This window comes from Oncorhynchus mykiss, chromosome 31, assembly GCF_013265735.2.
Source record: "Oncorhynchus mykiss isolate Arlee chromosome 31, USDA_OmykA_1.1, whole genome shotgun sequence".
NCBI lineage: Eukaryota > Metazoa > Chordata > Actinopteri > Salmoniformes > Salmonidae > Oncorhynchus > Oncorhynchus mykiss.
In genome coordinates, this window is record NC_050571.1 from 31,150,948 (window position 1) to 31,178,382 (window position 27,435).

Consider the following 27,435-nt stretch of genomic DNA (forward strand, 5'->3'; position numbering starts at 1 on the left):
ACCTGTCTGGCTCCTGGCCAATTTAGAGTGTTTACATGCTGTAAACATGTAGCCTATTTGAAATTATGAACGCTTCTTACAGTCATCTTTTCCTGTTGTTTATTAAAATAATTGTAATTAAAATCATATGGTTTGGTTTCAATACTTCAAAACCAAATGGTAGGTCCAGGTAGTCACAAAAATAGATGAGCGTTGGTTAAATTGTGATTTTAATTAATAAAGCTAATTTGGAGCAGAATTTTTTTTTCCTTTGAGCGAACAGCGGTTTTTAGCGAGCTGTTGTTCAGGAAGGGGAGCTCTGGAAAGGAAGTGGAGCGCCAGACGATGAGCTGGTTTCCAACTGCTCAACTCCACTCACATACTCTGACACACATAAGGTCCCACAGTTGACAGTGCATGTCAGAACAAAAACCAAGCTATGAGGTCAAAGGAATTGTCCGTAGAGACAGGGTTGTGTCGAGGCACAGATCTGGGGAAGGGTACCAAAAAATATCTGCAGCATTGAAGATCCCCAAGAACACAGTGGCCTCCCATCATTCTTAAATGGAAGAAGTTTGGAACCATCCTGACAATTCCTAGAGTTGGCTGGCAGGCCAAACTGAGCAATAGGGAGAGAAGGGAGAATCTATCTATTGACATTTCAAGGTGTTGTTTTTTCTCGGTAGGACTTGGTAGAAAAACGAACCACTCTGGAATAAAAATCCCGCAGTTCCAAATATGCCCAGCAGATGGGGTTGAGAACACAATTGAAAGACTGCAGCTCAAGTGTCATCACTTTTCCAGGAAAATGTCACACGTCCTGAGTTAGTTGGCTAGCCAGGGGTTGTCGTTGTATGTCAAACTATATGTAGAGATAAGGGAGTGACTTTCAGGCTTTCATCAGTGCACACTGTCTAGGCACGGACTTTCTGACGACTAACCTGGGGCTGCATAGTTTGCAGTGTCATGACAGGAGCGAGAGTAACCTGCGTGGATTATCATTTGAACGCAACGGCAGCGCTGTATTCGTCATAGACCAAAATCAGACGGAATATTTCTATTGACAGTTTGAGAGATGAGATGAGGCTCACTCATGTCAAACTTGGATGTCTTCTGGCTTCTGTTTTTCTCTCTCTAACCTGGTTCACCGCTTATAATGGAAATGGTAAAATGTCGCACGTGTAACACTAGTTATTAGGCTACAAACTTTCAATTAGGTTACAAACTTTCAAAAGGTGAAACGCTTGTGCAGAACTGTTGTATCAGTTTTCTATTGTTTTCGAATGGTAATATTTAAAGATAAATACACTGAACAAAAATATAAACGAAACATGCAACAGTTTCAACGATTTTACTGAGTTACAGTTCATATAAGGAAATCAGTCAATTTAAATAAATTCATTAGGCTCTAATCTATGGATTTAACTTGACTGGGTAGGGGCACAGCCATGGGTGGGCCTGGGAGTGCATGGGCCCACCCACTGAGGAGCCAGGCCCAGCCAATAAGAATATGTTTTCCCCCCCCCAAAAAGGGCTTTATTACAGACAGAAATACTACTGCTTCATCAGCTGTCAGGGTGGCTGTGCTCAGACAATCCCACAGGTGAAGAAGCCAGATGTAGAGGTCCTGGGCTGGCGTGGTTACACATGGTCTTCGGTTGTGAGGCCGATTGGATGTACTGCCAAATTCTCTAAAACAACATGGTCGAGAAATTAACATAGAATTCTCTGGCAACATCTCAGGTGGACATTCCTGCAGTCAGCATGCCAATTGCATGCTCCCTCAAAATTGGTTTCATATGCGGCATTGTGTTGTGTGACAACACTGCATATTTTAGAGTGGTCTTTTATTGTCCCCAGCACAGGGTGCACCTGTGTAATGATCATGCTGTTTAATCAGCTTCTTGATATGCCATACCTGTCAGGTGGATGGATTATCTTGGCAAAGGAGAAATGCTCACTAATATATCTCACTTATATCAGCTCATGAAACATGGGACCAATACTTTACATGTTGCATTTATATTTTTGTTCAGTATATTTGATATATTGATTTAGCCAAATACATTTAAACTCAGTGTTTTCCAATTCCTGACATTTAATCCTGGTAAAAATTCTCTGTCTTAGGTCAGTTTGGATCACCACTTACTTTTAAGAATGTGAAATGTCAGAATAATAGTAGAGAGAATGTTTTACTTCAGCTTTTATTTCTTTCATCACATTCCCAGTGGGTCAGAAGTTTACATACACTCAGTTAGTATTTGGTAGCATTGCCTTTAAATTGTTTAACTTGGGTCAAATGTTTTGGGTAGCCTTCCACAAGCTTCCCACAATAAGTTGAGTAAATTTTGGCCCATTCCTCCTGACAGAGCTGGTGTAACTGAGTCGGGTGTGTAGGCCTCCTTGCTCGCACACGCTTTTTCAGTTCTGCCCACAAATGTTCTATAGGATTGAGGTCAGGGCTTTGTGATGGCCACTCCAATACCTTGACTTTGTTGTCCTTAAGCCATTTTGCCACAACTTTGGAAGCATGCTTGGGGTCATTGTCCATTTGGAAGACCCATTTGCGACCAAGTTTTAACTTCCTTACTGATGTCTTGAGATGTTGCTTCAATATTTCCACATAATTTTGTTTCCTCATGATGCCATCTATTTTGTGAAGTGCACCAGTCCCTCCTGCAGCAAAGCACCCCTACAACATGATGCTGCCACCCCGTGCTTCACGGTTGGGGTGGTGTTCTTTGGCTTGCAAGCCTCCCCCTTTATCCTCCAAACGTAACGATGGTCATTATGGCCAAACTGATCTATTTTTGTTTCATCAGACCAGAGGAGATTTCTCCAAAAAGTACGATCTTTGTCCCCACCTTCACAAGGTCCTTTGCTGTTGTTCTGGGATTGATTTGCACTTTTCGCACCAAAGTACATTCATCTCTAGGAGACAGAACGCATCTCCTTCCTGAGCGGTATGACGGCTGCGTGGTCACATGGTGTTTATACTTGCGTACTATTGTTTGTACAGATTAATGTGATACCTTCAGGCGTTTGGAAATTGCTCCCAAGGATGAACCAGACTTGTGGAAGTCTACAATTTTTTTTCAGTGGTCTTCGCTGATTTCTTTTGATTTTCCCATGATGTCAATCAAAGAGGCACTGAGTTTGAAGGTAGGCCTTGAAATACATCCATAGGTACATCTCCAATTGACTCAAATAATGTCAATTAGCCTATCAGAAGCTTCTAAAGCCATGACATAATTTTCTGGAGTTTTCCAAGCTGTTTAAAGGCACAGTCAACTTAGTGTATGTAAACCTCTGACCCACTGGAATTGTGATACAGTGAATTATAAGTTAAATAATCTGTCTGTAAACAATTGTTGGAAAAATTACTTGTGTCATGCACAAAGTAGATGTCCTAACCAACTTGCCAAAACTATAGTTTGTTAACAAGAAATTTGTGGAGTGGTTGAAAAACGAGTTTTAATGACTCCAACCTAAATGTATGTAAACTTCTGACTTCAACTATATATACCTTCCAATGGTTCCAATCTGGAGTTAGGCCTATTTCCATGATTCTGCAACACCAGATCACTCAATCTGTTCTTACAATCAGAAATGTACACCAGGTGCGACAAACATCAATTTGATTCTAGCTCCTCTCTCTCTTCTCGCGCTCTCTCTCTCTCTCCCCTCTCTCTCTCTCACACACACACATGCACACACAGAGTAAAAGTAATGGTGACGTTATACCATGGTACCACTTTTACATGATGTGATACTTCAATGACTTAAAGAAAGACTGTTAAAGTGTGAATTCCTTGTTTTCTGGAAAATGTACACACCATTCCACTTGCCCCTTTCCTGCTTTAACCCGGCAACTAAAACACCAGGAACTATGAGGAACTATGTTGTATGAATGGGGTTGTCATGGAAATTCCGGCAGTGGAATGGGGCTACGGGAGGATTATCTTAATTCATTTTGGGGGGAGGAGTAAAGCGTGTGTGTGTTTGTGTGTGTGGTTATTCTACTGTACATGCAGTTTGCTGAGCTATACCTTTTGTTATCCTGCACCCAACTACTCAATACTTCAGAAAAATGTGATGTCACTGAAGTTTTTTGAAATCCATGCATTAAACATAGACTTGTAACTGTTATCCACTCTCTTAACGTTTCTATCTCTCCTCCCGACTCTTTCTGTCATGCATGTGTGGGTGCGTGTTTGTGTGTGTGTGGGTAGACAAGGGTGAACCCCCCTACGACCCTAAGATGATCCAGCTGTATGAACGTCTGCTGGCTGCAGAGTCCAGGGGGGAGCTGGTGTACAGGGAGCTCAGCAGTCTGCTGACCAGCCTGAGGAACCTCACCATACCGAACAACAACTCCTCCACTAATGTCACAGGTGAGGTGACAGAGCCAAGTTATCATCAGTATACATTTAGATCATAGGTGACAGGACAGTCATGTTGTCATCTATGTAAAGGCTCGTTGTACTTTGTGGATCCAGTTTGAGAACGATCCTTTACTTTCAATTAATGTTCAGTGCTGGTCACAGACGGGCAGAAATCAAACTACCCCTCCTGAATCAACATGTATTTGGTCCATGGCAGTGTTTTCCCTATCTCTTTCTTTCTCTCCTTTCTCTCCTTTCTTTCTTTCTCTTTCTTTCTTTCTTTCTTTCTCTTTCTTTCTTTCTTTCTTTCTTTCTTTCTTTCGTACTTTCTTTCTTTCTTTCTCTTTCCTTATTTGCATCTCTCTCTCCTCCCAAGTTTGTTTACTTTTATGAATCCAAGATAAGCCTTTTAAACATTGCCAACAATGCTAATCCAATGACCTCTCACAGGTCATTTGCTGCTGTAATAAAAAAGGATTGTGTTTTTTATGTCTAACCGTTCGTTGTGTGTTTGGTTTGGTTTCTGGTGGTGTGGAGTGTAGAAGGACTGATAAAGAGAAGACTCGGTCTGCTTTCCTCCAGACTGCCCAATGCCTACCTCTACCTGCCCCACCTACGAGACCACGCAGACAGCCTGAATCCTAACGTCGTCCTGGGACAGGGCCGGACTGGAGGTGAAAGACTCTTCCTTCTGTCTTAATCCCTGGTGTGTGTGTGTGTGTGTGTGTGTGTGTGTGTGTGTGTGTGTGTGTGTGTGTGTGTGTGTGTGTGTGTGTGTGTGTGTGTGTGTGTGTGTGTGTGTGTGTGTAGAAATGTATTACATGTAAAAATGTGTCTGCGTAAACATGTTCTCTTTGACAAACAGGAGGGCTTGTGTTAAAGTGAGAGGCTACACAACCTGGTGTGGATTTCACCCTGTAACCCCTATCCACCCACCTCACCCTCCCTGCTCTGTGTGGACTTTATTCCTTCTTCACCAGAACGTCACCTGTGTTATCAATAGCTCTGGAAATTTGAAATCTGCAGCAGATAAGGCTATTTACTGTGTTCTTTCCTTCCTTCCCTCCCTGTGTGTGTGCGTATGCGTCAGTGTCCCTGGTATTGGGGATCCCTACGGTGAAGCGTCAGAAGCAGAGCTACTTGGTTAGCACCCTGAACTCCCTCCTCTACGACCTTTCACCTTCTGAACGAGAAGACACCGTCATCATCGTCTTTGTTGCCGAGGTAACTTGCTCACGTACCCTGATAGAGGCACATGGACACACGTGACAGTCTTTGCCAATCAAACCTCACTTAAAGTCAATAACAATTGGGGCCCCGTCAGGTCATTTAGAAGTGTCTTTCTAGATGTTAAGCATAAGAGGAAGGGACTTTGTAGATGGGGTAACGTGTGCTCCCGAGTAGCGCTGCAGTCTAAGGCACTGCATCTCCTTGCTAGAGGTGTCACTACAGACCCTGGTTCGATTCCAGGCTGTATCACAACTGGCTGTGATTGGGAGTCCCATAAACCCGGGTTTGGCTGATGTAGGCCGTCATTGTAAATAATATTTTTTTCTTAACTGACTTGCCTAGCTGAATAAAAATTAAATAAATGTGGGTTGGGGACCCAGACTTTGGCCAGGTCTCTCCCTAGGGTCAAACCGACCGACTTATTATTATTAAAGCAGAAAATTGAGGGATTAGAATGAGAAAAAGAAAGTGATTTGTTTCTAACAAAAGACCTTCTAAACCTATTGAATGTGTGACCCTGCCTTTCAGGACCTGAGGTGTGTATGCTTTAACACTAGACTTGAACTACAGAAACTGACGGGCACGTAACGGGAATTTCCTGTTCTTGATTTCAAGACCTAAGGCCGTTTCAGCTCCTAATGTTCAACTGTGATCACTCACGTCACAACTACCCTGCAACTGCTTTGCATGTTTGCATTCCAACTCAAAGGTTTGCCCAATTGATGGTAACTTTGCGTAGTGGTTGTGTAGTGGTTGCGTAGTGGTTGTGTAGTGGTTGTGTGTCTGAGGATATGATCACACACAGGAGTCAAGACACAAGACATCTTCAGTATATTGTACCTCTCATGTTTCATCTACACTGATTCTATTGCACACGAACACACCACTCTTAGTAATATGACCTCATGTTTAAACTTTCACTGGATTCCCCCTTCTCATTCATTTCCCCCTCTCTCTGTCTCTTTATTTCAGACGGATGCAGGATACGTCAACACCGTAGCAGAACTCATAAAGCATAAGTGAGACATTTTGGTTGTTTGGGATTTTAGTTGGACTGTTTTGGCTGTTTGTTTTTTTTGTTAGTCTTTCTTCAATGTGTTTTGTAGTTTACCTGTGTGTTTGCCTGTTGTGTGTGGCTGTAGTTTTCCTAAGGATGTGCACTCAGGCCTGTTGGAGGTAGTGTCCCCTTCTCAGTACTTCTACCCCAACTTCCGCAGACTCAGGGAAACCTTTGGAGACTCCAAGGATAGAGTCAAGTGAGAAACGGACGCATGCACAACCAAACACAACACAACCCAACCTAACACAACCCAACACATACAGATGTGTGGTCTTAAAATCATGAAAATAAAAAAGTCTAACACATCATGTATACCCGCAGTAAGTGGTTTGTATTGTGGTTGTTTTCAGATGGCGCACCAAGCAGAACTTGGACTACAGCTTCCTGATGCTCTACGCACATGAGAAGGGAACCTACTATGTACAGGTAGGGGGGGGGGGGGGGGGGGGGGGGGGGGGGGGGGGTCAGAGTTAAACTTCTCTGATTGGTCAGTCAGTCTGTCTGTGTAACTGCATGTGAGTTGTTCCATTTAAATGTGAATTTAGAAAGTGGATTGAAATCATATTTTTATGAACACATCCTCATTGGAAAAAATATGTGTTCTCAGTTGGAAGATGACATTGTGGCTAAGCCTGGCTACTCTCAGGCCATGAAAACATACGTCAGATCACTGGCCTCGGATGACTGGATGTTGCTGGAGTTCTCTCAGCTCGGCTTCATCGGTGAGTCTGTGCTCGTGTGTGTGTGTCTGGAAAAGGAGGTCGTAGTTGATCGTTTTTAGATTAACACTTGTTTCTACTGTACGACAACTGTGGAAACGAAAGCAGGTGAACACATGCAGTTTATTTATTACCTTTAGTTAATGAGGTTATTTACACTCACAGATGTGGATATGTACCAGTGGAGGCTGGTGAGGGGAGGACGGCTCATAATAATGGCTGGAATGGAGTGAATGGAAACCATGTGTTTGATACCATTCCATTTACTCCATTCCAGCCATTATTATGAGCCGTCCTCCCCTCACCAGCCTCCACTGGTAGGTACAATACACTCATGACTCTTCTTCCTTGTCATAAAGTCATTTTATTTTCATTTATGGGTTTGTGTGTGTGTTTGTGTCTGCATCAGGCAAGATGTTCCGAGCCCGTGATCTACCAATGATAGCAGAGTTCTTTCTGATGTTCCACAAAGACAAGCCCATTGATTGGCTGTTGGACCACATTCTGTGGGTGAAGGCTTGCAACCCAGAAAAAGATGCGGTGAGTTGTGCTCAGCAAAATAAAGTATTCTGTTCAAGAGGATGAGATGCAAACGATGATCTAATGTAGAGTCCACGCATCTCACAAACCTTGTGAGTGAACAATTCCTTTATTGGATGGAGAGTTGATGGGCTTTTCATCTTGTTCTGTCCCGTCCAGAAAGACTGCAACCTGCAGAAGGGCCTGCTCAAGCTGAGATATAAACCCTCTCTGTTTCAACATGTAGGCCTTCACTCCTCTCTGCCTGGGAAAGTACAGAAACTGAAAGTAAGATTATCTCTCTCTGGTGTGTTTGTGCAAGATAAACTCAGTTAGTGGCAGTTATAATTCAAATGTCTCTCTCTCTCCATTATGTTTGAGCAGGATAAGGACTTTGGGAAGGCACCACTGTTTGCTGCCCACAGTAACCCCCGTGCAGAGCTGAGCAGTAGTCTGAAGCACTACCAGCAGCACACCCTGGAGAGGGCCTACGAGGGCCAGGACTTCTTCTGGGGCCTGACCCCTACCGCTGAAGACTTCATCCTGCTCAGCTTCCCGCAGCCACTCACTGTCACCGGGTCAGTGGACACACACACACACTCCCACAGTAGCCTACACCAGGCACGTGAACGTGAACACCAGGCACGTGAACAGATATCGGTAGCCCTTTGTCCTCTTGTGAAAAAAGAACCCTTAAAGATTTTCTTTCATTAATAACTTTTTATTTTCAGACTTGTTTCTCTATTGTAGCTTTAAATGTAACAAACTGATAAATGACTTTGGAGTTGCCAGCATGTGTCTTCTCACACTCAGCGACAGGATAGGGGCACGTGTAGTCCGGTTGTTTGTCTGCAGCAGAACAAATTCAAATCAAGTAAAGACTAGTGAGCTAGCTGTTTCATCTCACACACACACACACTTTTATTTGAACTTCAACCACAGGTCACATTTAAAAAATGGCCTTCCCGATACTGACTCCCATTCCCTTTGTCTGCTTGCCTGTATAAAGGTTGTGGAACAGGACTTTGCCTTCCACTTGTCACACCCTCTCTCACAATGGACTCCAATAGGTCATGTTGGCCATGCCCTGATGCAAGCATTTTGCTACATCCGCAACATCTGCTAAATATGTGTATGCGATCAAGAACATGTTGTTTGATTTAATACCACACTGTGATTAGACACACAGGGAATGTCCCAAAGCAACTAGAATGGAGTTAAAGGAAATGACGAGTTATGAGCAAATACATTGTAGGTATTGAGTTAGTTGACACTTGTTGATCGTGGTCATTTATGGTATGAGAGGGATATATGACAGAGGTATATTCTATTTTGACCAGTCAGCCCAGCTGTTGCAATTCTACAGTAGGTAATGACTCCGATGATCCAATCTTGTCTCTCCAGGTACCTGTTTCGCAGCGGAAACATTGAGATCAACGGAGACAAGTTTTATAACACCACCGTGGAGGTGCTCCCTAGTGATGTGAGTGAGGGACTGAGTGACTGAGTGACTGAGAGAGAGAGAGAGAGAGATCTCTGGTGACTGCAGTGTCATGGAGCTGGTCTAAGAGACTGATGTGACTCTCAGGTGTCAGATCCTGGGGACTATGTAACAAGATGACAGGAAACACCAACCACCACATGCTATCTGCTAACACGCTGATGGCCTATCTCTGTGTGTGTGTGTGTGTGTGTGTGTGTGTGTGTGTGTGTGTGTGTTTGAGATAAATCAACACAAAATATGAAACTTTCACTCCTGTCCATACTCCACTACAGTCTTATACAAAGTAAAAAATGAAAGAATCACACATTGTTCATAATGTCATCAATATAATCATCAGTGTGTCCTGGTACCTTCAGTAGCTCTGACGTCAATCACTATCAAACGATATGAGCACAATCCCTGACATTCAGTAACTAGTCTAGTGACTTGTGAGTCTCACACAATAGAACACTGGAAATCGAGTGTATTACAGATGGGGAAACATATAAATATGCTAAGCTATGTGTTAATTACTCTTAAATGACTATGAACGTTATGTATCTTAAACATTCCCATTCTAGTTCTAGTGTTATAGTGGAAGTGTTCCATAGACTTCTGCTCATATCGTGTTTGTGTGGCTATTTAAAATGATACTCATTTGAATGACTGTACTCCATAGACCTTCCGTTACCTTATGGCTGTGTTTCGTAGAACTATTCAAATATAACTCTATTTGTATAGTTCTGTGGAGCAGAACCATTGTCATAGTGCAATGACTGTGGACATAGATGTTGCGATATACAGCTCTGCTGAATGCGACCTGAGATAGTGAAAACATAGGTCCATTTTAAACCAGTTTAACATGTGTTTTTCCTCTCCAGAGCTCGGTGAGTGACAGACTGGTGGGTGGCCAGTCTCCTCAATACGAAGGATCTTACGGAGGCTTCATAGTGATTGGTACATGAGTTTTAATATTCTTATTCCTGGTCAGGTGATGTGGTCGGGAAAAGCTCTGATCTCCTTTTATTGCTAGTAGTTTCTCTGTCATCTCTGGCCTTATAGACACAAACACTTGCCAGGGTAAGACGGGCAGACACACCTCCATCAAGGTGTTGTTCTGTGTCTGGATTATTCGGAATCATAGAAATACATTAACTAGAATAGCTATCGGACTCTACCCTGGTAGTGTCTGTGTGGTGGCGGTTGGTTGTCTGTATAAGTGTACCTTTGACCCTCAATGCCTTCTGTGATTGAGATAGCGCAAATAGAGAGAGAAGGAATGACTAAGCTTTGCTGAATCATAAATCACCTCAAAGGGGAATGGAAACACTAGGCTTTAGAAATCCAGCTAATTGTAACTGTAAATCGCTATATTGTCATTATTGCATCGTCGATAGTTGAGTTTAGGAATTCCTGAATTTTCTGAGACCATGACCTTCATGTGCATTAATGAGCATCATTTGCTGGTGTCAAAAACATGATACATATTTTGAAAGCTGAGAAACAGACGTTTCAAAAGGTATGATATACAATAGCACCACATCAATCAAGAAACAGCTGACATTTACACAACTTCCTAATGAAGAAAAAAATATATATATATATATATATACATAAACACTACCGTTCAAAAGTTTGGGATCACTTAGAAATGTTCTTGTTTTTTGAAAGAAAAGCATTTTTTTGGTCCATTTAAAATAACATCAAACTGATCAGAAATACAGTGTAGACATTGTTAATATTGTAAATTATTGTAGCTGGAAACGGCAGATTTTTACATGTTCAGTGTTTTACATTTACATTTCCCCATATGCTTCACGGGCCTCGTCTGAAGTCGGTATCGCTAATGTGTCAACTTCTGTCTGTAGTGTCCTAACAGTTTGGCCTACAAACTAATATGACCGCAAAACACCAGTCTCAACGTCAACAAGGAAGAGGTGTCTCCGGGATTCTGGCCTACTAGGCAGAGTTTCAAAGAAAAAAACATATCTCAGACTGGCTAATAAAAAGAAAAGATTAAGATTGGCAAAAGAACAGACACTGGCCAGAGATATGGTTTTAACTTTGCTGCCAGTTGAGGACTTAGCCTGTTTCTCAAACTAGACACTCTAATGTACTTGTCCTCTTGCTCAGTTGTGCACCGGGGCCTCCCACTCCACTTTCTATTCTGGTTAGTGCCAGTTTGCGCTGTTCTGTGAAGGGAGTAGTACACAGCGTTGTACGAGATCTTCAGTTTCTTGGCAATTTCTCGCATGGAATAGCCTTCATTTCTCAGAACAAGAATAGAGTGACGAGTTTCAGAAGAAAGTACTTTGTTTCTGGCCATTTTAGGCCTGTAATGGAACCCAGAAATGCTGATTCTCCAGATATTCAACTAGTCTAAAGAAGGCCAGTTTTATTGCTTCTTTTATCAGAACAACAATTTTCAGCTGTGCTAACATAAAGGGGTTTCTAATGATCAATTAGCCTTTTAAAAGTATAAACTTGGATTAGCTAACACAATGTGCCATTGGAACACAGGAGTGATGGTTCAGCTGTTTCCAGCTACAATAGTAATTTGACGAAACATTGAATTTAGCCTTACTGCTACAGTATTAGCCCATAGAAACACATTGAATAACATATTCATAAGTTTTTTTTTTTTTTAAAGGAATTATGTTTTGAAGTGTCTGTCCTATGTCTAAGAGATCTGACAAAGCCCAGGAAATTACACCCCCCCCCCCCCCCCCCCCCCCCCAAATTGACCCATATTTAACCCCTTTTTTTGGGCACTAGAGTACTTCCATTACATTCACTTTTTAAAAACTGCTACCGGGTTACCTTCCGTCTTGTGAGGCTTGTGGGCGTCGTAGAGCAAAACAACTGACATGTACACGTTTGTGAGAGTCTCAGATTTCGATGGCGAGGTCATATTAGTTTGTAGGCCAAACTGTTAGGACGCTACAGACAGAAGTTAATACATTGGTGATACTGACACCAGACGAAGCCTGTGAAGCTTGTGGGGGTCATAGAGTATAACACTGACCATATACAGTGCATTGGGTAAGTATTCAGACCCCTTGACTTGTTACGTCACAGCCTTATTCTAAAATGTCTTTTTTTTTAATTCCCCCCTCATCAAGCTACACACAATACCCTATAATGACAAAGCAAAAACAGTTTTTTAGAAATGGTTGCACATTTAATTAAAAATATAAATCTGAAATATTACATTTACTTAAGTATTCAGATTCTTTACTCAGTACTTTGTTGAAGCACCTTTGGCAGCGATTACAGTCTTGAGTCTTCTTCGGTATGACGGTACAAGCTTGGCACACCTGTATTTGGAGAGTTTCTCACATTATTCTCTGCAGATCCTCTCAATGTCTGTCAGGTTGAATGGGGAGCATTGCTGTACAGCTATTTTCAGGTCTCTCCAGAGATGTTTGATCGGTTTCGAGTCCGGGCTCTGGTTGGCCCACGCAAGGACATTCAGAGACTTGTCCCAAAGCCACTCCTGCGTTGTCTTGGCTGTGTGCTTAAGGTTGTTGTCCTGTTGGACGGTGAACCTTCGCCCAAGTATGAGGTCCTGAGCGCTCTGGAGCAGGTTTTCATCAAGGATCTCTCTGTACCTTCCTCCGTTCATCTTTGCCAAATCCTGACTAGTCTCCCAATCCCTGCCATTGAAAAACATCCCCACAGCATGATGCTGCCACCACCATACTTCATCAAACCAGAGAATCTTGTTTCTCAGTCCTTTAGATGCCTTTTGGCAAACTCCAAGCGGGCTGTCATGTGGCTTTTACTGAGGAGTGGCTTCCGTCTGGCCACTCTACCATAAAGGCCTGATTGGTGGAGTGCTGCAGAGATGGTGGTTCTCCCATCTCCACAGAGGAACTCTAGAGCTCTGTCAGAGTGTCCATCGGGTTCTTGGTCACCTCCCTGACCAAGGCCCTTCTCCCCCGATTGCTCAGTTTGGCTGGGGGGCCAGCTCTAGGAAGAGTTTTGGTGGTTCCAAACTTCTTCCATTTAAGAATGATGGAGGCCACTGTGTTCTTGATGATCTTCAATGCTGCAGAAATGTTTTGGTACCGTTCCCCAGATTTGTTCCCCTACACAATCCTGACACTCACAATTCCTTCAACCTCATGGCTTGGTTTTTGCTCTGACATGCACTGTCAACTGTGGGACCTTACATAGACATGTGTGTGCCTTTCCAAATTAGGTCCAAACAATTGAATTTACCACAGGTGGACTCCAATCAAGTTGAAGAAACATCTCAAGGATGATCAATGGAAACAGGATGCACCTGAGCTCAATTTCGAGTCTCGTAGCAAAGGGTCTGAATACCTATGTATTTTTAATACATTTGCAAACATTTCTAAAAACCTGTTTTTGCTTAGTCATGGGGTATTGTGTGTAGAAGGATTTTTATTTTTATTATTTAATACATTTTAGAATAGGGCTGTAATGTAACAACATGTGGAAAAAGTCAAGGGGTCTGAATACATTCCAAAGGTACTGTATGTGTTCATGAGTCTCACCTTTTGATGTTGGGGTCATATAGGTTTGTGAGAAGACCAATTGTCCGTTTAAACAGATGGATTATGGCAGGGATTTTTGTTATCATACTAATGACATTTACACGGGGGGTGGACATCGACTCTATATTAATTAGCTGGTACACACCTGATATAAGACCCAATTGTTGAAGAGCCAGAAGAAGGGAAAGCTAAGGGAGACGGATATAGAGTTACAAGGAGACCGAGAGCGAGAAGTAGTCTTGAAATACTAGACCTAGGGCGGCAACAGCAGTAGGACTGGGATTAATTACGGATTCTCTTGGTGATTTAAAAAAGGGAGAAAAAAAGAATAATAACATTGAGCTTTTAAAGCGGGATTGAAATGTAAAGTCAATGTTCCCCTTAATGGCAGAAATCCATCCAGCACTTTGGGGGGGAGATGAAATACCGGAGTCCCATTCGTTGGATGACATAAACATGGGCGAGGGAGCGTGAACAAGGCGGGACCAAAGTTGGGGAAAGTGGAACTTTTGTTGCGTACTCTGCGATGTTGCATTGCTGTTGACCAATCAAAGCTCACTATATAGTTTCCAGCCCCTACTGGATTGGCTGTTGATACCAAGCACGACCCAAACTGCTTGCTAACACCGACATGAGGGCGAAGCTAGCGTGCTAGTCGTATCACTGCTGTAAGTGAGAAGGATCGTCAATAGTTGTCATAAACCCAACATATTTCTTCAATTTATCTTCTTAAAATGTGATTTAAACTTAACCACACTGCTAACCATATGCCTAACCTTAACCTTAAATTAAGACCAAAAATACATTTTTGTTTATATGACTTTTTATGATATAGACAATTCTGTGGCTGTGGTAACTAGTGGAAACCAGTGAGAAGGGGAGAGAGAAAGGAGGAGAGAGAGAGAGAGAGAGAGAACCTACAGTAACAAAACAGCAGAGGAGAACAAAGAAAGGAACACACCTTAGAAGCCTTCCATTGATGTCTGAGTCCAATCCATTCATACATAACCAACAGAATTCCTCATAGACAATAGTCTCATATGAAACTCCAATTGTTAAAAGGTTATAGCCCACTGTGGGATGTTTTGTACATGACTGGTTATAGAGTCGATTGCTGTTATAATAGACTGTATATTCTGCCCGGGGTTTTCAGAATAATGCTACATTCAGGTTACTAATATATTATTGAATGTTTGTCTTATGTTTGTAGGTTCCTTTGTGGATGGGATGGCTGAGGGACAGATAGACGCACAGATGCAGCCCATCTCTGCTTTACGTCTGCTGGTACACAGCGACTCTGACGTGTGGGTTCTGCTCAGTGAGGTGAGCTGTGTGCGCAAATGAGGAAGTGAAAGGAATTTAGTGTTTTATTAGTCAGTCAATGGTTCTCTAGATTTAAAGGTGCGTCCAAACAGCTTGTAGGTGCTGTGTCCTGAAAGAGGAAGTGGATTTGTTTCATGAGAATGACAAGGGCTCTCTGCAGTCCGTATCGCAGAAGTTCAGCATTAACGGTGTGATTGAAATTTAAAGGCAACATTCCTGCGTTAGGGAAGACTGCATTCATGGTAAATGGCGTATATGTCCGCTCAATAGGAAATGACCTTTCAATTTCTATTGAACAGAGCCCTAAGTCACATTCCTACATAGTTCCCTCTCTTAACTTAGAGGGAACTCTGTGAACTTATTTACAATAACCATCAGTGTGTCTTGGTACCTTCAGTAGCTCTGGTGTCAATCACAATCAAACGATATGAGAACAATCCCTAACATTCAGTTACAAGTGTGGTGACCATCAACCCGTGGACAAACGAGTGTCACAAATAGAGCCCTGGAAATCATGTGTGTTACAGAAAGAGAAAGCAGCAATATGCTAAGCATTGTGTTAATTACTCTTGATTAATTATGGGGGGCATTAGAGAGAGTGTGTTTCTGTGTCGGATTACAGCTTTGGTTAATGCTCATGCTTGTCCCTGTCTGTCAGATATTTATTAAACTTTGATGACGGGAAGAAACAGGAGAAACCTGAGGGCCCGCGCTGCCTCCCTAACTGTTACACTCCACACCTGGACCAACAGCGACCTCTATTGGACATGGATAGTCAATGCAGTTTCTCTAACCGTCTCACCTGCTACTGAATGGAAGTACACACACACTGTGGATGTTCTCTTCGCCCTTCGGATAGTTTTTCAACCCATGACTATAATGTGAATCTGGAAGAGACAGTTTCAGTTTGTGTGTTCCTAAATTAGTTTGTCAATCAATTTGAGCATTTCCACGGTTGTGGAAGACTTTATACTGGACACCAGCTTTCAGCTGCGGTTTTAGTCTCCGTTCTCTAGAGGGAAAACATGATTTAACGTGTACAGGGCTATGTTAGAGTATAACAACGACAATTCAGCGAGAGATGATTTGATTGATACACTCCGCCAGTAATGAATGCAATGTGTGTGTGTGTGTGTGTGTGTGTGTGTGTGTGTGTGTGTGTGTGTGTAAGATGTAGACTGATGCAATGATTGTATGGTTGTATTATTGAGTGTTAGTTACATTGTTTGCGCAAGTTCATGTCTCTGGCCAAAATCCTGTCAATCAGGTTCATTCCACAAGTTAGTATTTTGCCATACGTGCATTTCCCTGGTACTGAACTGCAAGTCTACTAGTTTCAATGGGGATCAGTCACTCCACATGTAGGTACTATGTGCTGTATATAAAGAAAGAACATGAAGGCATTCTTGATTGTGGATAGCAATTTAACTGCTTGACAAATTCTCTTGATTTTTTTCCCAACCTTTAACGTATAAGTAGCAGTGGAGGCGAGGACGGCTCATAATAATGGCTGGAACAGAGTAAATGGAATGGCATCAAACACATGTAAAACATGTTTGATGAATTTGATACCATTCCACCAATTCCGCTCCAGTCATTACCTCGAGCCCATCCTCCCCAATTATGTTGCCACCAACCTCCTGTAATAAGTATCTGTATGTGTTCCATATTTCATAGGTAGAAAATACAGGTTCTCTCTACTCTACAAACTAGACTATAATTGTCTGACTTGACAATATCTACAGATATTATAGTTGATGAGTAAGTAGTATTGTTAGCTCAATTTCTCCCCAAGTTTGGTCTCGAGTTTACTTCGACTTGCAGACAGTCACAGCTAATGTTCCCCAGCAGGGGGCACTAATACTGCACAAGTCTTGCAGCTGGGTCAACTCAACAATCACTCCGGATATTAAAACAAAATATTTGTTGCCGGGAGAATACATTTGTGTATCCTAGGCCGGCAGAGGAAATCGGGGAGAGAAGTAAACTCCTCCGTCCACCTTAACAAATTGACACTGCTACGTAATTATTGGTTTCCAGGTCAGAGGACTCGAGGACAGACTTTGGTCTAATTGAGAATCTCCCTGAGAAATTCCGTTTCTAATTCAATGGATTTGACGTGCTACCTTGTTCCGTGCCTGCTGTTTCGACCCTCTCGCTCTACCGCACCTGATCTCTCTAACTGAATGATCGGCTATGAAAAGCCAACTAGCATTTACTCCTGAGGTGCTGACCTGTTGCACCCTCTACAACCACTGATTATTATTTGACCCTGCTGGTCATCTATGAGCGTTTGAACATCTTGGCCATGTACTGTTATACTCTCCACCCGGCACAGCCAGAATAGGACTGGCCACCCCTCATAGCCTGGTTCCTCTCTAGGACATACAGTATAATGCCTCGACATGTCAACAGATCAATTTACAGCATGACCTCAGTGAGATGCAGGACGCCAAAACTCAATGCTGGCTGTTCCTCATTTGTCTTTCCGGGCACCCTTATAGCCCATGTATAGCCCAAGGAAGCTGGAGATGTGGTTTAGAGAGGACAATGTGGAGACAGGAGAGGAATACCACCACATACACTCAAAAGGCAAATCAAACACTTTTATTCAAACAAATGCATTTAAAAAGAACATAAATGGTCAAATGTACACAACGGCTACACACCAAGGTTTAGGGCACATATGTCAGAGTCAAGGCCCGCGGGCCACATCCGGCCCGCAAGAAGGTTTTTTACGGCCCCTGGGATGATCTTGATTTATTATTAGAACCGGCCCGCAGCAAGCCGGCAGCCCGCAGATCTTTTACACGCACCAATACTACATTTCCCACAATGCAAAGGTGACGCACCGAGCAGTAGGCTGCTTCATTTCAATATTTATTGGCACAGCAGTCGTCAGCATCACAGTAAAATTAACTTTCAGATACCCATCAAAAATGGCAAAACGGAAGGTGGATACTGAGAACCGGGGGTTTCAAACAAGGTGGGAGTCGGAGTATATGTTCACGAAGGTAGCTGGAAAACCTGTGTGTCTTCTGTGTGGAGAAAGTGTGGCGGTACTGAAAGAGTATAATCTGAGACGACATTATGAAACGAAACACGCGGACAAAAACAAGAATATGGACATGGAACAAAGGCTACAAAAGGCCAGTTTTATTTTGGCAGAAGAGATCGCTAAATCAGCCCGGCCATTTACGGAGGGGGATTTCATCAAAAACTGCATGATTAAAGTTTGTGACGAAGTTTGCCCAGAAAAAAGGCAACTCTTTTTAAATGTGAGTCTGAGCAGAAACACCATTGCCGAGAGAGTAGACCAGTTGTCCATCAATCTAAAAGAGCAGCTTGTGAAAAAGGGAAAAGATTTTATTGCATATTCCTTGGCTGTGGATGAGAGCACCGACATTTCTGACATTGCCCAGTTGTCAATTTTCATCCGCGGAGTGGACTCCAACCTAAGCGTGACAGAGGAGTTTTTGGCTTTACGTCCTATGCATGGCACAACTACGGGGCATGATTTGTATGAAGAGGTGTCAAGATGTGTAAATGAGATGGAGCTGCCTTGGGAAAAACTCGTGGGTTTGACAACCGACGGAGCACCTGCGATGTGTGGACACAGGAGCGGACTGGTGGCGAAGATACGGGAAAAGATGCAAGAGGAAAACGCGACAGGTGAGCTGACAGCTTATCATTGTATCATACACCAGGAAGCGTTGTGCGGTAAAGCCTTGAAAATGGAGCATGTAATGAGCATCATCACGCGCACAGTTAACTTTATCAGAGCCAAAGGTTTGAATCACCGCCAGTTCAAGGCATTTCTGACGGAGTTAGAAACGGAGCATGGTGATTTGCCTTATCACACAGAGATGCGATGGCTAAGCCAGGGAAAGGTGCTTCAAAGATGTTTCGAGCTTCGTGAGGAGATTTGTCTGTTCTTGGACAGCAAAGGGAAAGACACAACACAACTCCGAGACGAAATGTTTCTGTGTGAAATGGCTTTTCTGTGTGACATTACGAGTCATCTGAATGCAATAAACTTGCAGCTGCAGGGTCGGGATCGTGTCATCTCTGATATGTACAGTACAGTGAAGGCATTTAAAACCAAACTGACTCTGTGGGAGACGCAGATGCGGAAAGAAAATTTGAGCCACTTTCCCAGCTGCCAGACCATGAAAGAGAAGCTCTCTACCAGTGCGTTCCCGAGCACACAGTTGGCTGATAAAATAGGTATGCTTGCCGCTGACTTTCGACGCCGATTTGCTGACTTTGAAGCACAAAAAAGCAGGTTGGAACTGCTCGGTAACCCATTTGCTGTTGACGTGGAAAGCTCACCACCAAACCTCCAAATGGAGTTGATTGACCTCCAATGCAATGATGCACTGAGGGCAAAATATGCGGCAGTGGGTGCTGCGGAGTTCGCCCGTTTCCTCCCCGGCACAATGCCCCAGCTGCGCATCCAGGCTGCTCAAACGTTGTCTATGTTTGGCAGCACATACCTGTGTGAACAACTGTTTTCTTTGATGAACCTGAACAAAACATCACACAGAAGTCGACTTACTGCTGAACACCTCCACTCAATTCTGAGGATTTCTTCAGCTCAGAGCCTTACCCCGAACATTGATGAACTTGTGGAAAAGATGGGACACCACCAAGTATCACCCTCAACCTCAAACAAGTGAACATTACTGTGCAATCACATATTTAGAGTTTTTACTCAGTTCAAGTTTAAAAGTTAAAATTTAATATTTGTTTTCACTGCATGTTACTTCTCCTTAAACAAAGTGTTGTTTTTGATTAATAGATTTTTGCACTTTATTTTTTTGTATTTCAATCCAATTATATTTTAAAAATATTTCAGTTGAGTGGATGATAGAAAATTGCTATTATTGTTTTTTCTTTGAAGTAAATTTAGCCCACTTTTGCTAAAATAGAAAATATAGTCTACTGATGGTGCCTTGAATACCGGTTTCTTTCATTTAATGTTCATGTTATGGGGATATTTATATAAAGGAAATTTGTCTTTTGTGTCTGTTGAAAATTAAAGATTACTGACAGAGCCATAAGAAAATATTGCTTTATTTATCTGATCATATTGTAATATATTTGTTAGGTTTTCAGTAGGTTCAATTAGGTTCACTAGACTATATGCGTCATTTAAAAATTTTTCAATGAACATTCGAACAGTCCGGCCCTCGTCTTGTAGCTGATTTTTTTATTTGGCCCTCCGTCCATTTGACTTTGACACCCCTGGTTTAGGGTGACTTCCACTGGCTGACAAAAGCAACGAAGCAACTTTCTCTACCATTGATGCACATGCGCAAGCCCCAAATTGTTCATACAATAACAATGAATTTTAGAAACAAAAAGGTCTGAACTCTGATTTAACATCTTGTGTGTTTGTGTGTCAGTGGAGAGAGTCAGCATTCCAATTAAGCCTAGACCTAAAAGCACAGTCTAATAATATGACAAACAATATTAAAACATACAATATTAAACCATGAAGACCTTAGGGCTCTATTCAAGCTGTAAAGCGGAAGTGTTACAGATTCTGCGATAGAAATGTAAAGATAATTTCCCTTTGAGCCGACATGCAGCGTTTACTGTGAATGAGGTCTCTGCTAAAGCGGGAACATTGCCTTTAAATTTGAATCACGCTGTTAAGCTGAACTTCGCGATGCGGATTGAATAGAGAGAGCCCTTAGGGTTGCATAATTACAGTAACTTTCTCCAAATTCCCTGGGTTTTCCAGAAATCCTGGTTGGAAGATTCCTGCAATTAGAAGTGGATAAGCAGGAAATCTGGGAATAGTCTTGAGATTTCTAGAAAAACAGACTTTTGGGAAAGTTACCGTAATTTTGCACGCCTATTTAGACTACTAGGCAATCTGAAATGACACGGTTCCCTCGTCTCTTCCTTCAGGCGAGGTTATGTGTAGTAAAAGAAACATATACACCCAGAAATAACAAAGTCGGATACAACAACTGTGTAACAATGGCAATAATACTGTAACATAAATAGAAAAGTTAAAAAGTAACCCAATGTAAACAATTGAGCATCACTGTAGAAATCTTAAAGGTGGCGAAGTGAGGGGAGGGTCTAGGGCTATGGATGTCATGACGACAAAGGCATAAACTCTACCAGCTGTAGTTCAGGGGGGTTATTGGCTGGTAATTGGGTTAGGAGGGCTGAAGGTAGAGGGGGGTTGGTTTTGGAGGGCAGTGGCGGTTCTTGTCTGGTCCCTTATTTTCGTTTGCTCTTGGTGTCAGTGGTCTGGAACACGCTGGAGGCAGACATAAGGTTCTCAATGTACTGACCCAGAACCTGGTTCTCAGACTTCAACTTCAGGTTCTCCTCCTTCACCGCATCCACACGCGACGACAGGTCTGACAACAACAATGATTTAAGGAATTGCAAAAACTAACATTATTTACCGCTGCTTTCATCAGTCTGCAAACATCCAGCTGTCTCACCTTCTAGAGTGTGCTGAAGCTCCAACACCTGGTTTATAAGCCTAGTCTTTTCCTCCAGCTCAGCCTGATTCTCCATGTCACCTACAACACACACAACGCATTCTATTACAAACATGTCCACGGGAAACAAATGCTGTTGACATTGCACATTTCCCAGAAGTATGTGAAGCAAGCCTTGGGCTCTTACCATCCCCGTCGGAGCTCATGGCGAAGTACTCGTCTTCCTTTTTGGAATGCAGGGCTGCAACTTACAGGGACACTGGAAGGGGACAAACATTTAGAAGGAATAGGATCTTAGGCAAGGGTCAATGGCCCCTGACTGACCTGTTCAACTCTTATGTATACTGAATAAAAATATAAAAACGCAACAATTTCAAAGATTTTACAGTTCATAAGGAAATCAGTCAATTGAAATAAGTCAATTGAAATAAATAAATTAGGTCCTAATCTATGGATTTCACATGACTGGGAATACAGATATGCAGATATCCACAGATATGCAGATATCCACAGATATGCATCTGTGGATCAGAAAACCAGTGAGTATCTGGTGTGACCACCATTTGCCTCGTGCAGTGCAACACATCTCCTTCAAATAGAGTTGATCAGGCTGTTGATTGTGGCCTGTGGAAAGTTATCCCACTCCTCTTCATTGGTTGTGCGAAGTTGCTGGATATTGGCGGGAACTGGAACACTCTGTCGTACACGTCGATCCAGAGCATCCCGAACATGCTCAGTGGGTGACATGTCTGAGTATGCAGGCCATGAAATAACTGACATTTTCAGCTTTCAGGAATTGTGTACAGATCCTTGCAACATGGGGCCGTGCATTATCATGCTGAAACATGAGGTGATGGCGGCGGATGAATGGCATAACAATGGACCTCAGGATCTCGTCACGCATCTCTGTGCATTCAAATTGACATAAAATGCAATTGTGTTTGTTGTCCGTGGCTTATGCCTGCCCATACCATAACACCACCCCCACCATGGGGCACTCTGTTCACAACGTTCAGCAATGCGAATTGCACACTCCCTCAAAACCTCTGTGGCATTGTGTTGTGACAAGACTGGACATTTTAGAGTGGCCTTTTATTGTCCCCAGCACAAGGTGCACCTGTGTAGTGCTCATGCTGTTTGATCAGCTTCTTGATTTGCCACACCTGTCAGGTGGATGGATTATCTTGGCAAAGGAGAAATGCTCACTAACAGGGATGTAAACAAATTTGTGCACAACATATTTGTGGTTGTTTTGGAACATTTGAGATCTTTTATTTCAGCTCATGAAACCAACACTATACATGTTGCATTTATCTTTCTGTTCAGAAAAGTAGAGGTTTGTGACATGGCGCCTGCATGTGTGGATTGATCAACAGTTTTAGGATTCAAATCAAATGTATTTATATAGCCCTTCTTACATCAGCTGATATCTCAAAGTGCTTTACAGAAACACAGCCTAAAACCCCAAACAGCAAGCAATGCAGGTGTAGAAGCAGGATTGACTGATTTGCTGTAAATTATGCAATACAATCAATGCAACGGTCTCTAATGGTAGACTTACATTTGTTACCGCTGCTCCATTCAATTCGCAGCCAAGTGGTACACTTCCATTGTGAATAAATTTGTTTAAATTTCATTTCAGCTACTTTAAAAAAGGAGCAATCTAGAATTGCTACATCCATTTTGACTTGTATTAATGATATAGCTATACCCATTCATTATTGGATGGTCAGTCCTTAATCTGATGGTCATCCCTTGCATAGCTCGGTCTGAATATGAGAGTGGTTACATTTCTCTAGACCCAGTGCAGCTTTTTAATAAAACAGTGGCGGGGTTCTGCTTTGTTGTTTAAATCGCAATTTTAAACAGATACACTGGCTGACAAGATTACTCCTCTAACCCTAGTTGAGCATAGATTTAGCATCCTATGTCATTTAACCAGCTAGCTAACGTTAGCTAAAAAAAAAAAATCTAAATTGTCTGCCCGCAATCACAACCTAGAAACACTCGTCCACCCAAAATCTAACATTATTATTACACACTTTGACTTACGAATCGGGTAGCCACCGGCAATGTTATAAATTGTTATTCTACCAGTGTCCTGGCCAAAAAAATATCACCAAAGTTAGCAGACTGTGTAGCTAATCTTGCTAGCTATGCCGACAGAGGCCAGCTGGCGAAACAAACCCTGACTGGCCTGTCTTATTTGCTACCCATAACAACACTTTCTACAAAACCATTAAAACAACACACGTCGAAATTGACAGAAAATATTCAAATTTACTTACCCTCAAAGCCCTAAAAAATAAATATGCAATGTGGTGCTGAAATGGGAAAACGTCCGAAAAAAATTATACAATCCTACCAGCAGCTGTTCAAGGTAATTTAGGTGTCAAGCGCCTCCTTCGTGAGGTGCTCCTCGTGTGTCCGCTAGAGGGTGGTGTAAGACTGATTATTGTAACCAGAGCCATACTTTATCTACAGGAGATACTAATGTATTTATGGCATTGATTGTGGCCATTATTGCGAGCCCCTTTGAAACAATGCTGCAGCTGGTCAACGACATTGCATTTTGTTGTAGACAGTTAAGACACGTAAAAGCGTGGTCAAAAGCTTTTTTGAAAGATTCCTATTTTATTTTGGAGTTGCAGAGGTATACCACAAAACAGAAATGCTACCACCATAGCATTTTCTCCATACATTTGTTAATATATTTTCCTAATGCTTTTTCATCATAGAAACCATTTTGGAGAATGGAGAATATGGATGGTTCTCAGCACAGACAAGCAGAGTAAGATAATGTAGCTATTCATTACAGATTCTCTGGTACTTTTGTATACTTTTTAGCCAATAGTTCTGAAAATTGCCTACTACATCACATATGAGCAGATATGCGCACCATGTCATTGCTCTCTCTCTCTCTCTGCTGTGTCCACTGAGCCGTTGGGCCCGCCCTGCAACCTCATTGGAGAACGCTGGACAGGTCTCTTCTAGCTGTCACTTGTGAGAGCAAAATTATGTTATAATACTGTTATTGCATAAAATGGTTGTTTTATGGAATAGAATAGGGTTCTTAGAACACTCATCTGTGCGTTGTCTTCTGAGTTGGGCCTCTGGGGTTTAATGCTGACAGTGGATTTACAATGCCTTTGGTGATAAAACCTAAAGACCGCATTCCATAGCATGAGTTGGTGTTTGTGTACTGGAAGGTACCAGGGTTCAGATTGCTCGGATAATTATGAGAGGACAAAAGCTGAAGAACATACGCACATCCAGGTACTTTCCACAGGTGCTGGAGTTGTAGACAAACTCATGGAAAACAGAAAGAAAACGTTGCACACTGTTTCTCATTCTCCTAGGTTATATTTATTTATAATAACGTTTCGACCCTTAGGTCTTCATCAGGCATCCATATCCCAGGTCGGGTTGGAAGGTCCTATATATAGGGGCAGTACTTAGTGATATCACTTCCTGAAAAAACAGGTAAACAATGTATAACAGTTTCACAATATTACAATTCAGTGTATAAAAATATATGATCATACACAAGGAATGTGATCAATATTTACAGTAATATACATACACATAAAAAAAATCCTAATTGAATATTGTAACTACATTTTGACATAAAAACAGTTTCAAGTCAAACCTCTCGTTAAGGCCAAGAGGAGACAGTGTTCAGCCTGTGGATCCAGGATGATTCCCTTAGAATAAGTTTCCTCTCAATGTCCCCTCCCCTGCGTGACATCTTGACCATTTCTATTCCAATGTATCCCAGAGAACTAATAGGATGTCCAGCTTGTGCAAAATGAGCAGCAACCGGATTCGTTGTCTTACCTGTATACCGTATATTGCTGCGTTGTTCATTGATCCGTGTCTTAAGGCTTCTATGGGTTTTCCCTATGTAAGACAGACCACAAGGCTATTTCAACATGTAAATAACATTGGTGGACATGCAGGTAATTAGGCCCTTGATCTTAAATCTTTGTCCTGTGTGTAAATAAGTTGCATTTGTACGTAAAGCTGCATTGACCACATTGGCCACATTTGTAATTACCCTCCAGAACCTTGTCCAAAAAAGTTTCCCCCTTTCTCTAGTGGGTAATCAGATTTAACCACAAAATCTAATATCAATATTATTAAAATGGCGCCAAAGAAGGCAGACGTTTTATGTGTCCTCAACCGATTGTGTTTTTTGTTTGTTTATTTGCGTTGTTTGTAACTTATTTTTTAAACTTATTTTGTACATAATGTTGCTGCTGCCGTCTCTTATGACCGAAAATAATTTCTGGATATCAGGACTGCGATTACTCACAACTGACTGGCAGAATCCTTTTTTCCCCCTTTAATGAGTCTGACGAGCCCGACGCGAGCGATAAACTGCATTCTCGGGAACAGGCCCAAATCCCTGTGATTTGCGTGAAGAGGAGAAGCAGAAAAAGGGGCCAGAGGGCAGGCTGCCTTCTGAGAATTCATAGGCGATCGAATAAACCCCTACTTCCTTCCACTCTGCTAGAAAACGTGCAATCTTTGGAGAATAAAATCGATGACCTACGCGGAAGACTAAACTACCAACGGGACATTCAAAACTGTAATATCTTATGCTTCATGGAGTCGTGGCTGAACGACGACACGATCACCAGCTGACTGGTTGTACTCTGTACCGGCAGGATAGAACAGTGGCGTCTGGTAAGACGAGGGCAGACTATGTATTTTTGTAAATGACAGCTGGTGCACGATATAAGGAAGAGTACCTAGAGAGTTTTCATGTGTATTTTTCGTAGCTGTTTACATACCACCACAGTCAGAGGCTGGCACTAAGACAGCATTGAAGGAGATGTATTCTGCCACAAGTAAACAAGAAAACGGCGCTCGTAGTAGCCAGGGACTTCAATGCAGGGAAACTTAAATCTGTTTTACCAAATTTCTATCAGCATGTTAAATGTGCAACCAAAGGGGTGGGGGGACTCTGGACCACCTTTACTCCACACACAGGGATGCGCACAGAGATCTCCCTCCCCTCCATTTGGCAAATCTGACCATAATTCTATTCTCCTGATTCCTGATTACAAGCAAAAATTTAAGCAGGAAGCACCAGTGACTAGATCAATAAAAAAGTGGTCAGATGAAGCAGATGCTAAGCTACAGGAATGTTTTGCTAACACATACTGGACTATGTTCCGGGATTCCTCCGATGGCATTAAGGAGTACACCACATTAGTCACTGGCTTCATTAATAAGTTCATCGATGACGTCATCCCCACAGTGACTGAACGTACATACCCCAACCAGATGCCATGGATTACATGCAACATCCGCACTGAGCTAAAAGCTAGAAGCTGCCACTTTCAAGGAGCAGGACTCTAACCAGGAAGCTTATAAGAAATCCCGCTATGCCCTCCAACAAACTATCAAACAGGCAAAACGTCAATACAGACTAAGATCGAATTGTACTACACCGGCTCTGACACTCGTCGGATGTGGCAGGGCTTGCAAACCATTACAGACTACAAAGGGAAGCACAGCTGAGAGCTGCCCAGTGACACGAGCCTACCAGACGAGCTAAACTACTTCTATGCTCACTTCGAGGCAAATAAAATAGAAACATGCATGAGAGCACCAGCTGTTCCGGAAGACTGTGTGATCACGCTCTCCTCAGCTGATGTGAGTAAGACCTTTAAACAGGTCAACATTCAAGGCTGCAGGGCCAGACCGATTACCAGGACGTGTACTGCGAGCTTGCG

At 42.4% G+C, this 27,435-nt stretch overlaps 2 protein-coding genes across 6 annotated transcripts; one reads left to right on the forward strand and one right to left on the reverse strand.

The window, feature by feature from the left end:
- Nucleotides 1-780: 780 nt before the first annotated feature.
- On the forward strand, nt 781-25,771 carry LOC110505003 (alpha-1,3-mannosyl-glycoprotein 4-beta-N-acetylglucosaminyltransferase B). Of its 3 annotated transcripts, XM_036969828.1 has the most exons (16): nt 781-1,144; nt 4,212-4,373; nt 4,907-5,038; nt 5,455-5,588; nt 6,567-6,613; nt 6,737-6,850; nt 7,005-7,080; nt 7,262-7,376; nt 7,783-7,913; nt 8,073-8,180; nt 8,277-8,470; nt 9,297-9,375; nt 10,257-10,332; nt 15,109-15,221; nt 25,097-25,174; nt 25,352-25,771. In XM_036969828.1, the coding sequence occupies exons 1-15, from the start codon at nt 1,060-1,062 to the stop codon at nt 25,148-25,150; spliced, it is 1,620 nt and encodes a 539-aa protein (XP_036825723.1). In that variant the 5' UTR covers nt 781-1,059; the 3' UTR covers nt 25,151-25,174; nt 25,352-25,771. The 3 variants fall into 3 exon arrangements, with proteins under 3 accessions (XP_036825723.1, XP_021439606.1, XP_021439607.1); XM_021583931.2 differs by lacking the exons at nt 25,097-25,174; nt 25,352-25,771 and adding an exon at nt 24,430-24,570; XM_021583932.2 differs by lacking the exons at nt 25,097-25,174; nt 25,352-25,771 and adding an exon at nt 15,880-16,624 and having other exon boundaries at nt 782-1,144.
- On the reverse strand, nt 21,201-24,162 carry LOC110505004 (short coiled-coil protein B). Of its 3 annotated transcripts, none has more exons than XM_021583934.2 (4): nt 24,057-24,162; nt 21,879-21,950; nt 21,692-21,772; nt 21,201-21,604 (listed from the first exon to the last, which is right to left on the reverse strand). In XM_021583934.2, the coding sequence occupies exons 2-4, from the start codon at nt 21,895-21,897 to the stop codon at nt 21,462-21,464; spliced, it is 243 nt and encodes an 80-aa protein (XP_021439609.1). In that variant the 5' UTR covers nt 21,898-21,950; nt 24,057-24,162; the 3' UTR covers nt 21,201-21,461. The 3 variants fall into 3 exon arrangements, with proteins under 3 accessions (XP_021439609.1, XP_021439608.1, XP_036825724.1); XM_021583933.2 differs by having other exon boundaries at nt 23,980-24,151; XM_036969829.1 differs by lacking the exon at nt 24,057-24,162 and adding an exon at nt 23,744-23,891.
- Nucleotides 25,772-27,435: the final 1,664 nt, after the last annotated feature.

Bases quoted from the DNA above. Each gene is read 5' to 3' on its own strand.
- LOC110505003 (XM_021583931.2), top strand. From the start codon at position 1,060: ATGAGGCTCACTCATGTCAAACTTGGATGTCTTCTGGCTTCTGTTTTT. The intron at 1,145-4,211 runs GTAAAATGTCGC...GTGTGTGGGTAG, and splicing joins CACCGCTTATAATGGAAATG to ACAAGGGTGAACCCCCCTAC. The intron at 15,222-24,429 runs GTGAGCTGTGTG...TTTTCATCATAG, and splicing joins TGTGGGTTCTGCTCAGTGAG to AAACCATTTTGGAGAATGGA.
- LOC110505004 (XM_021583934.2), bottom strand. The intron at 21,605-21,691 runs GTGAGACAGCTG...TGTTGTTGTCAG, and splicing joins GCTTCAGCACACTCTAGAAG to ACCTGTCGTCGCGTGTGGAT.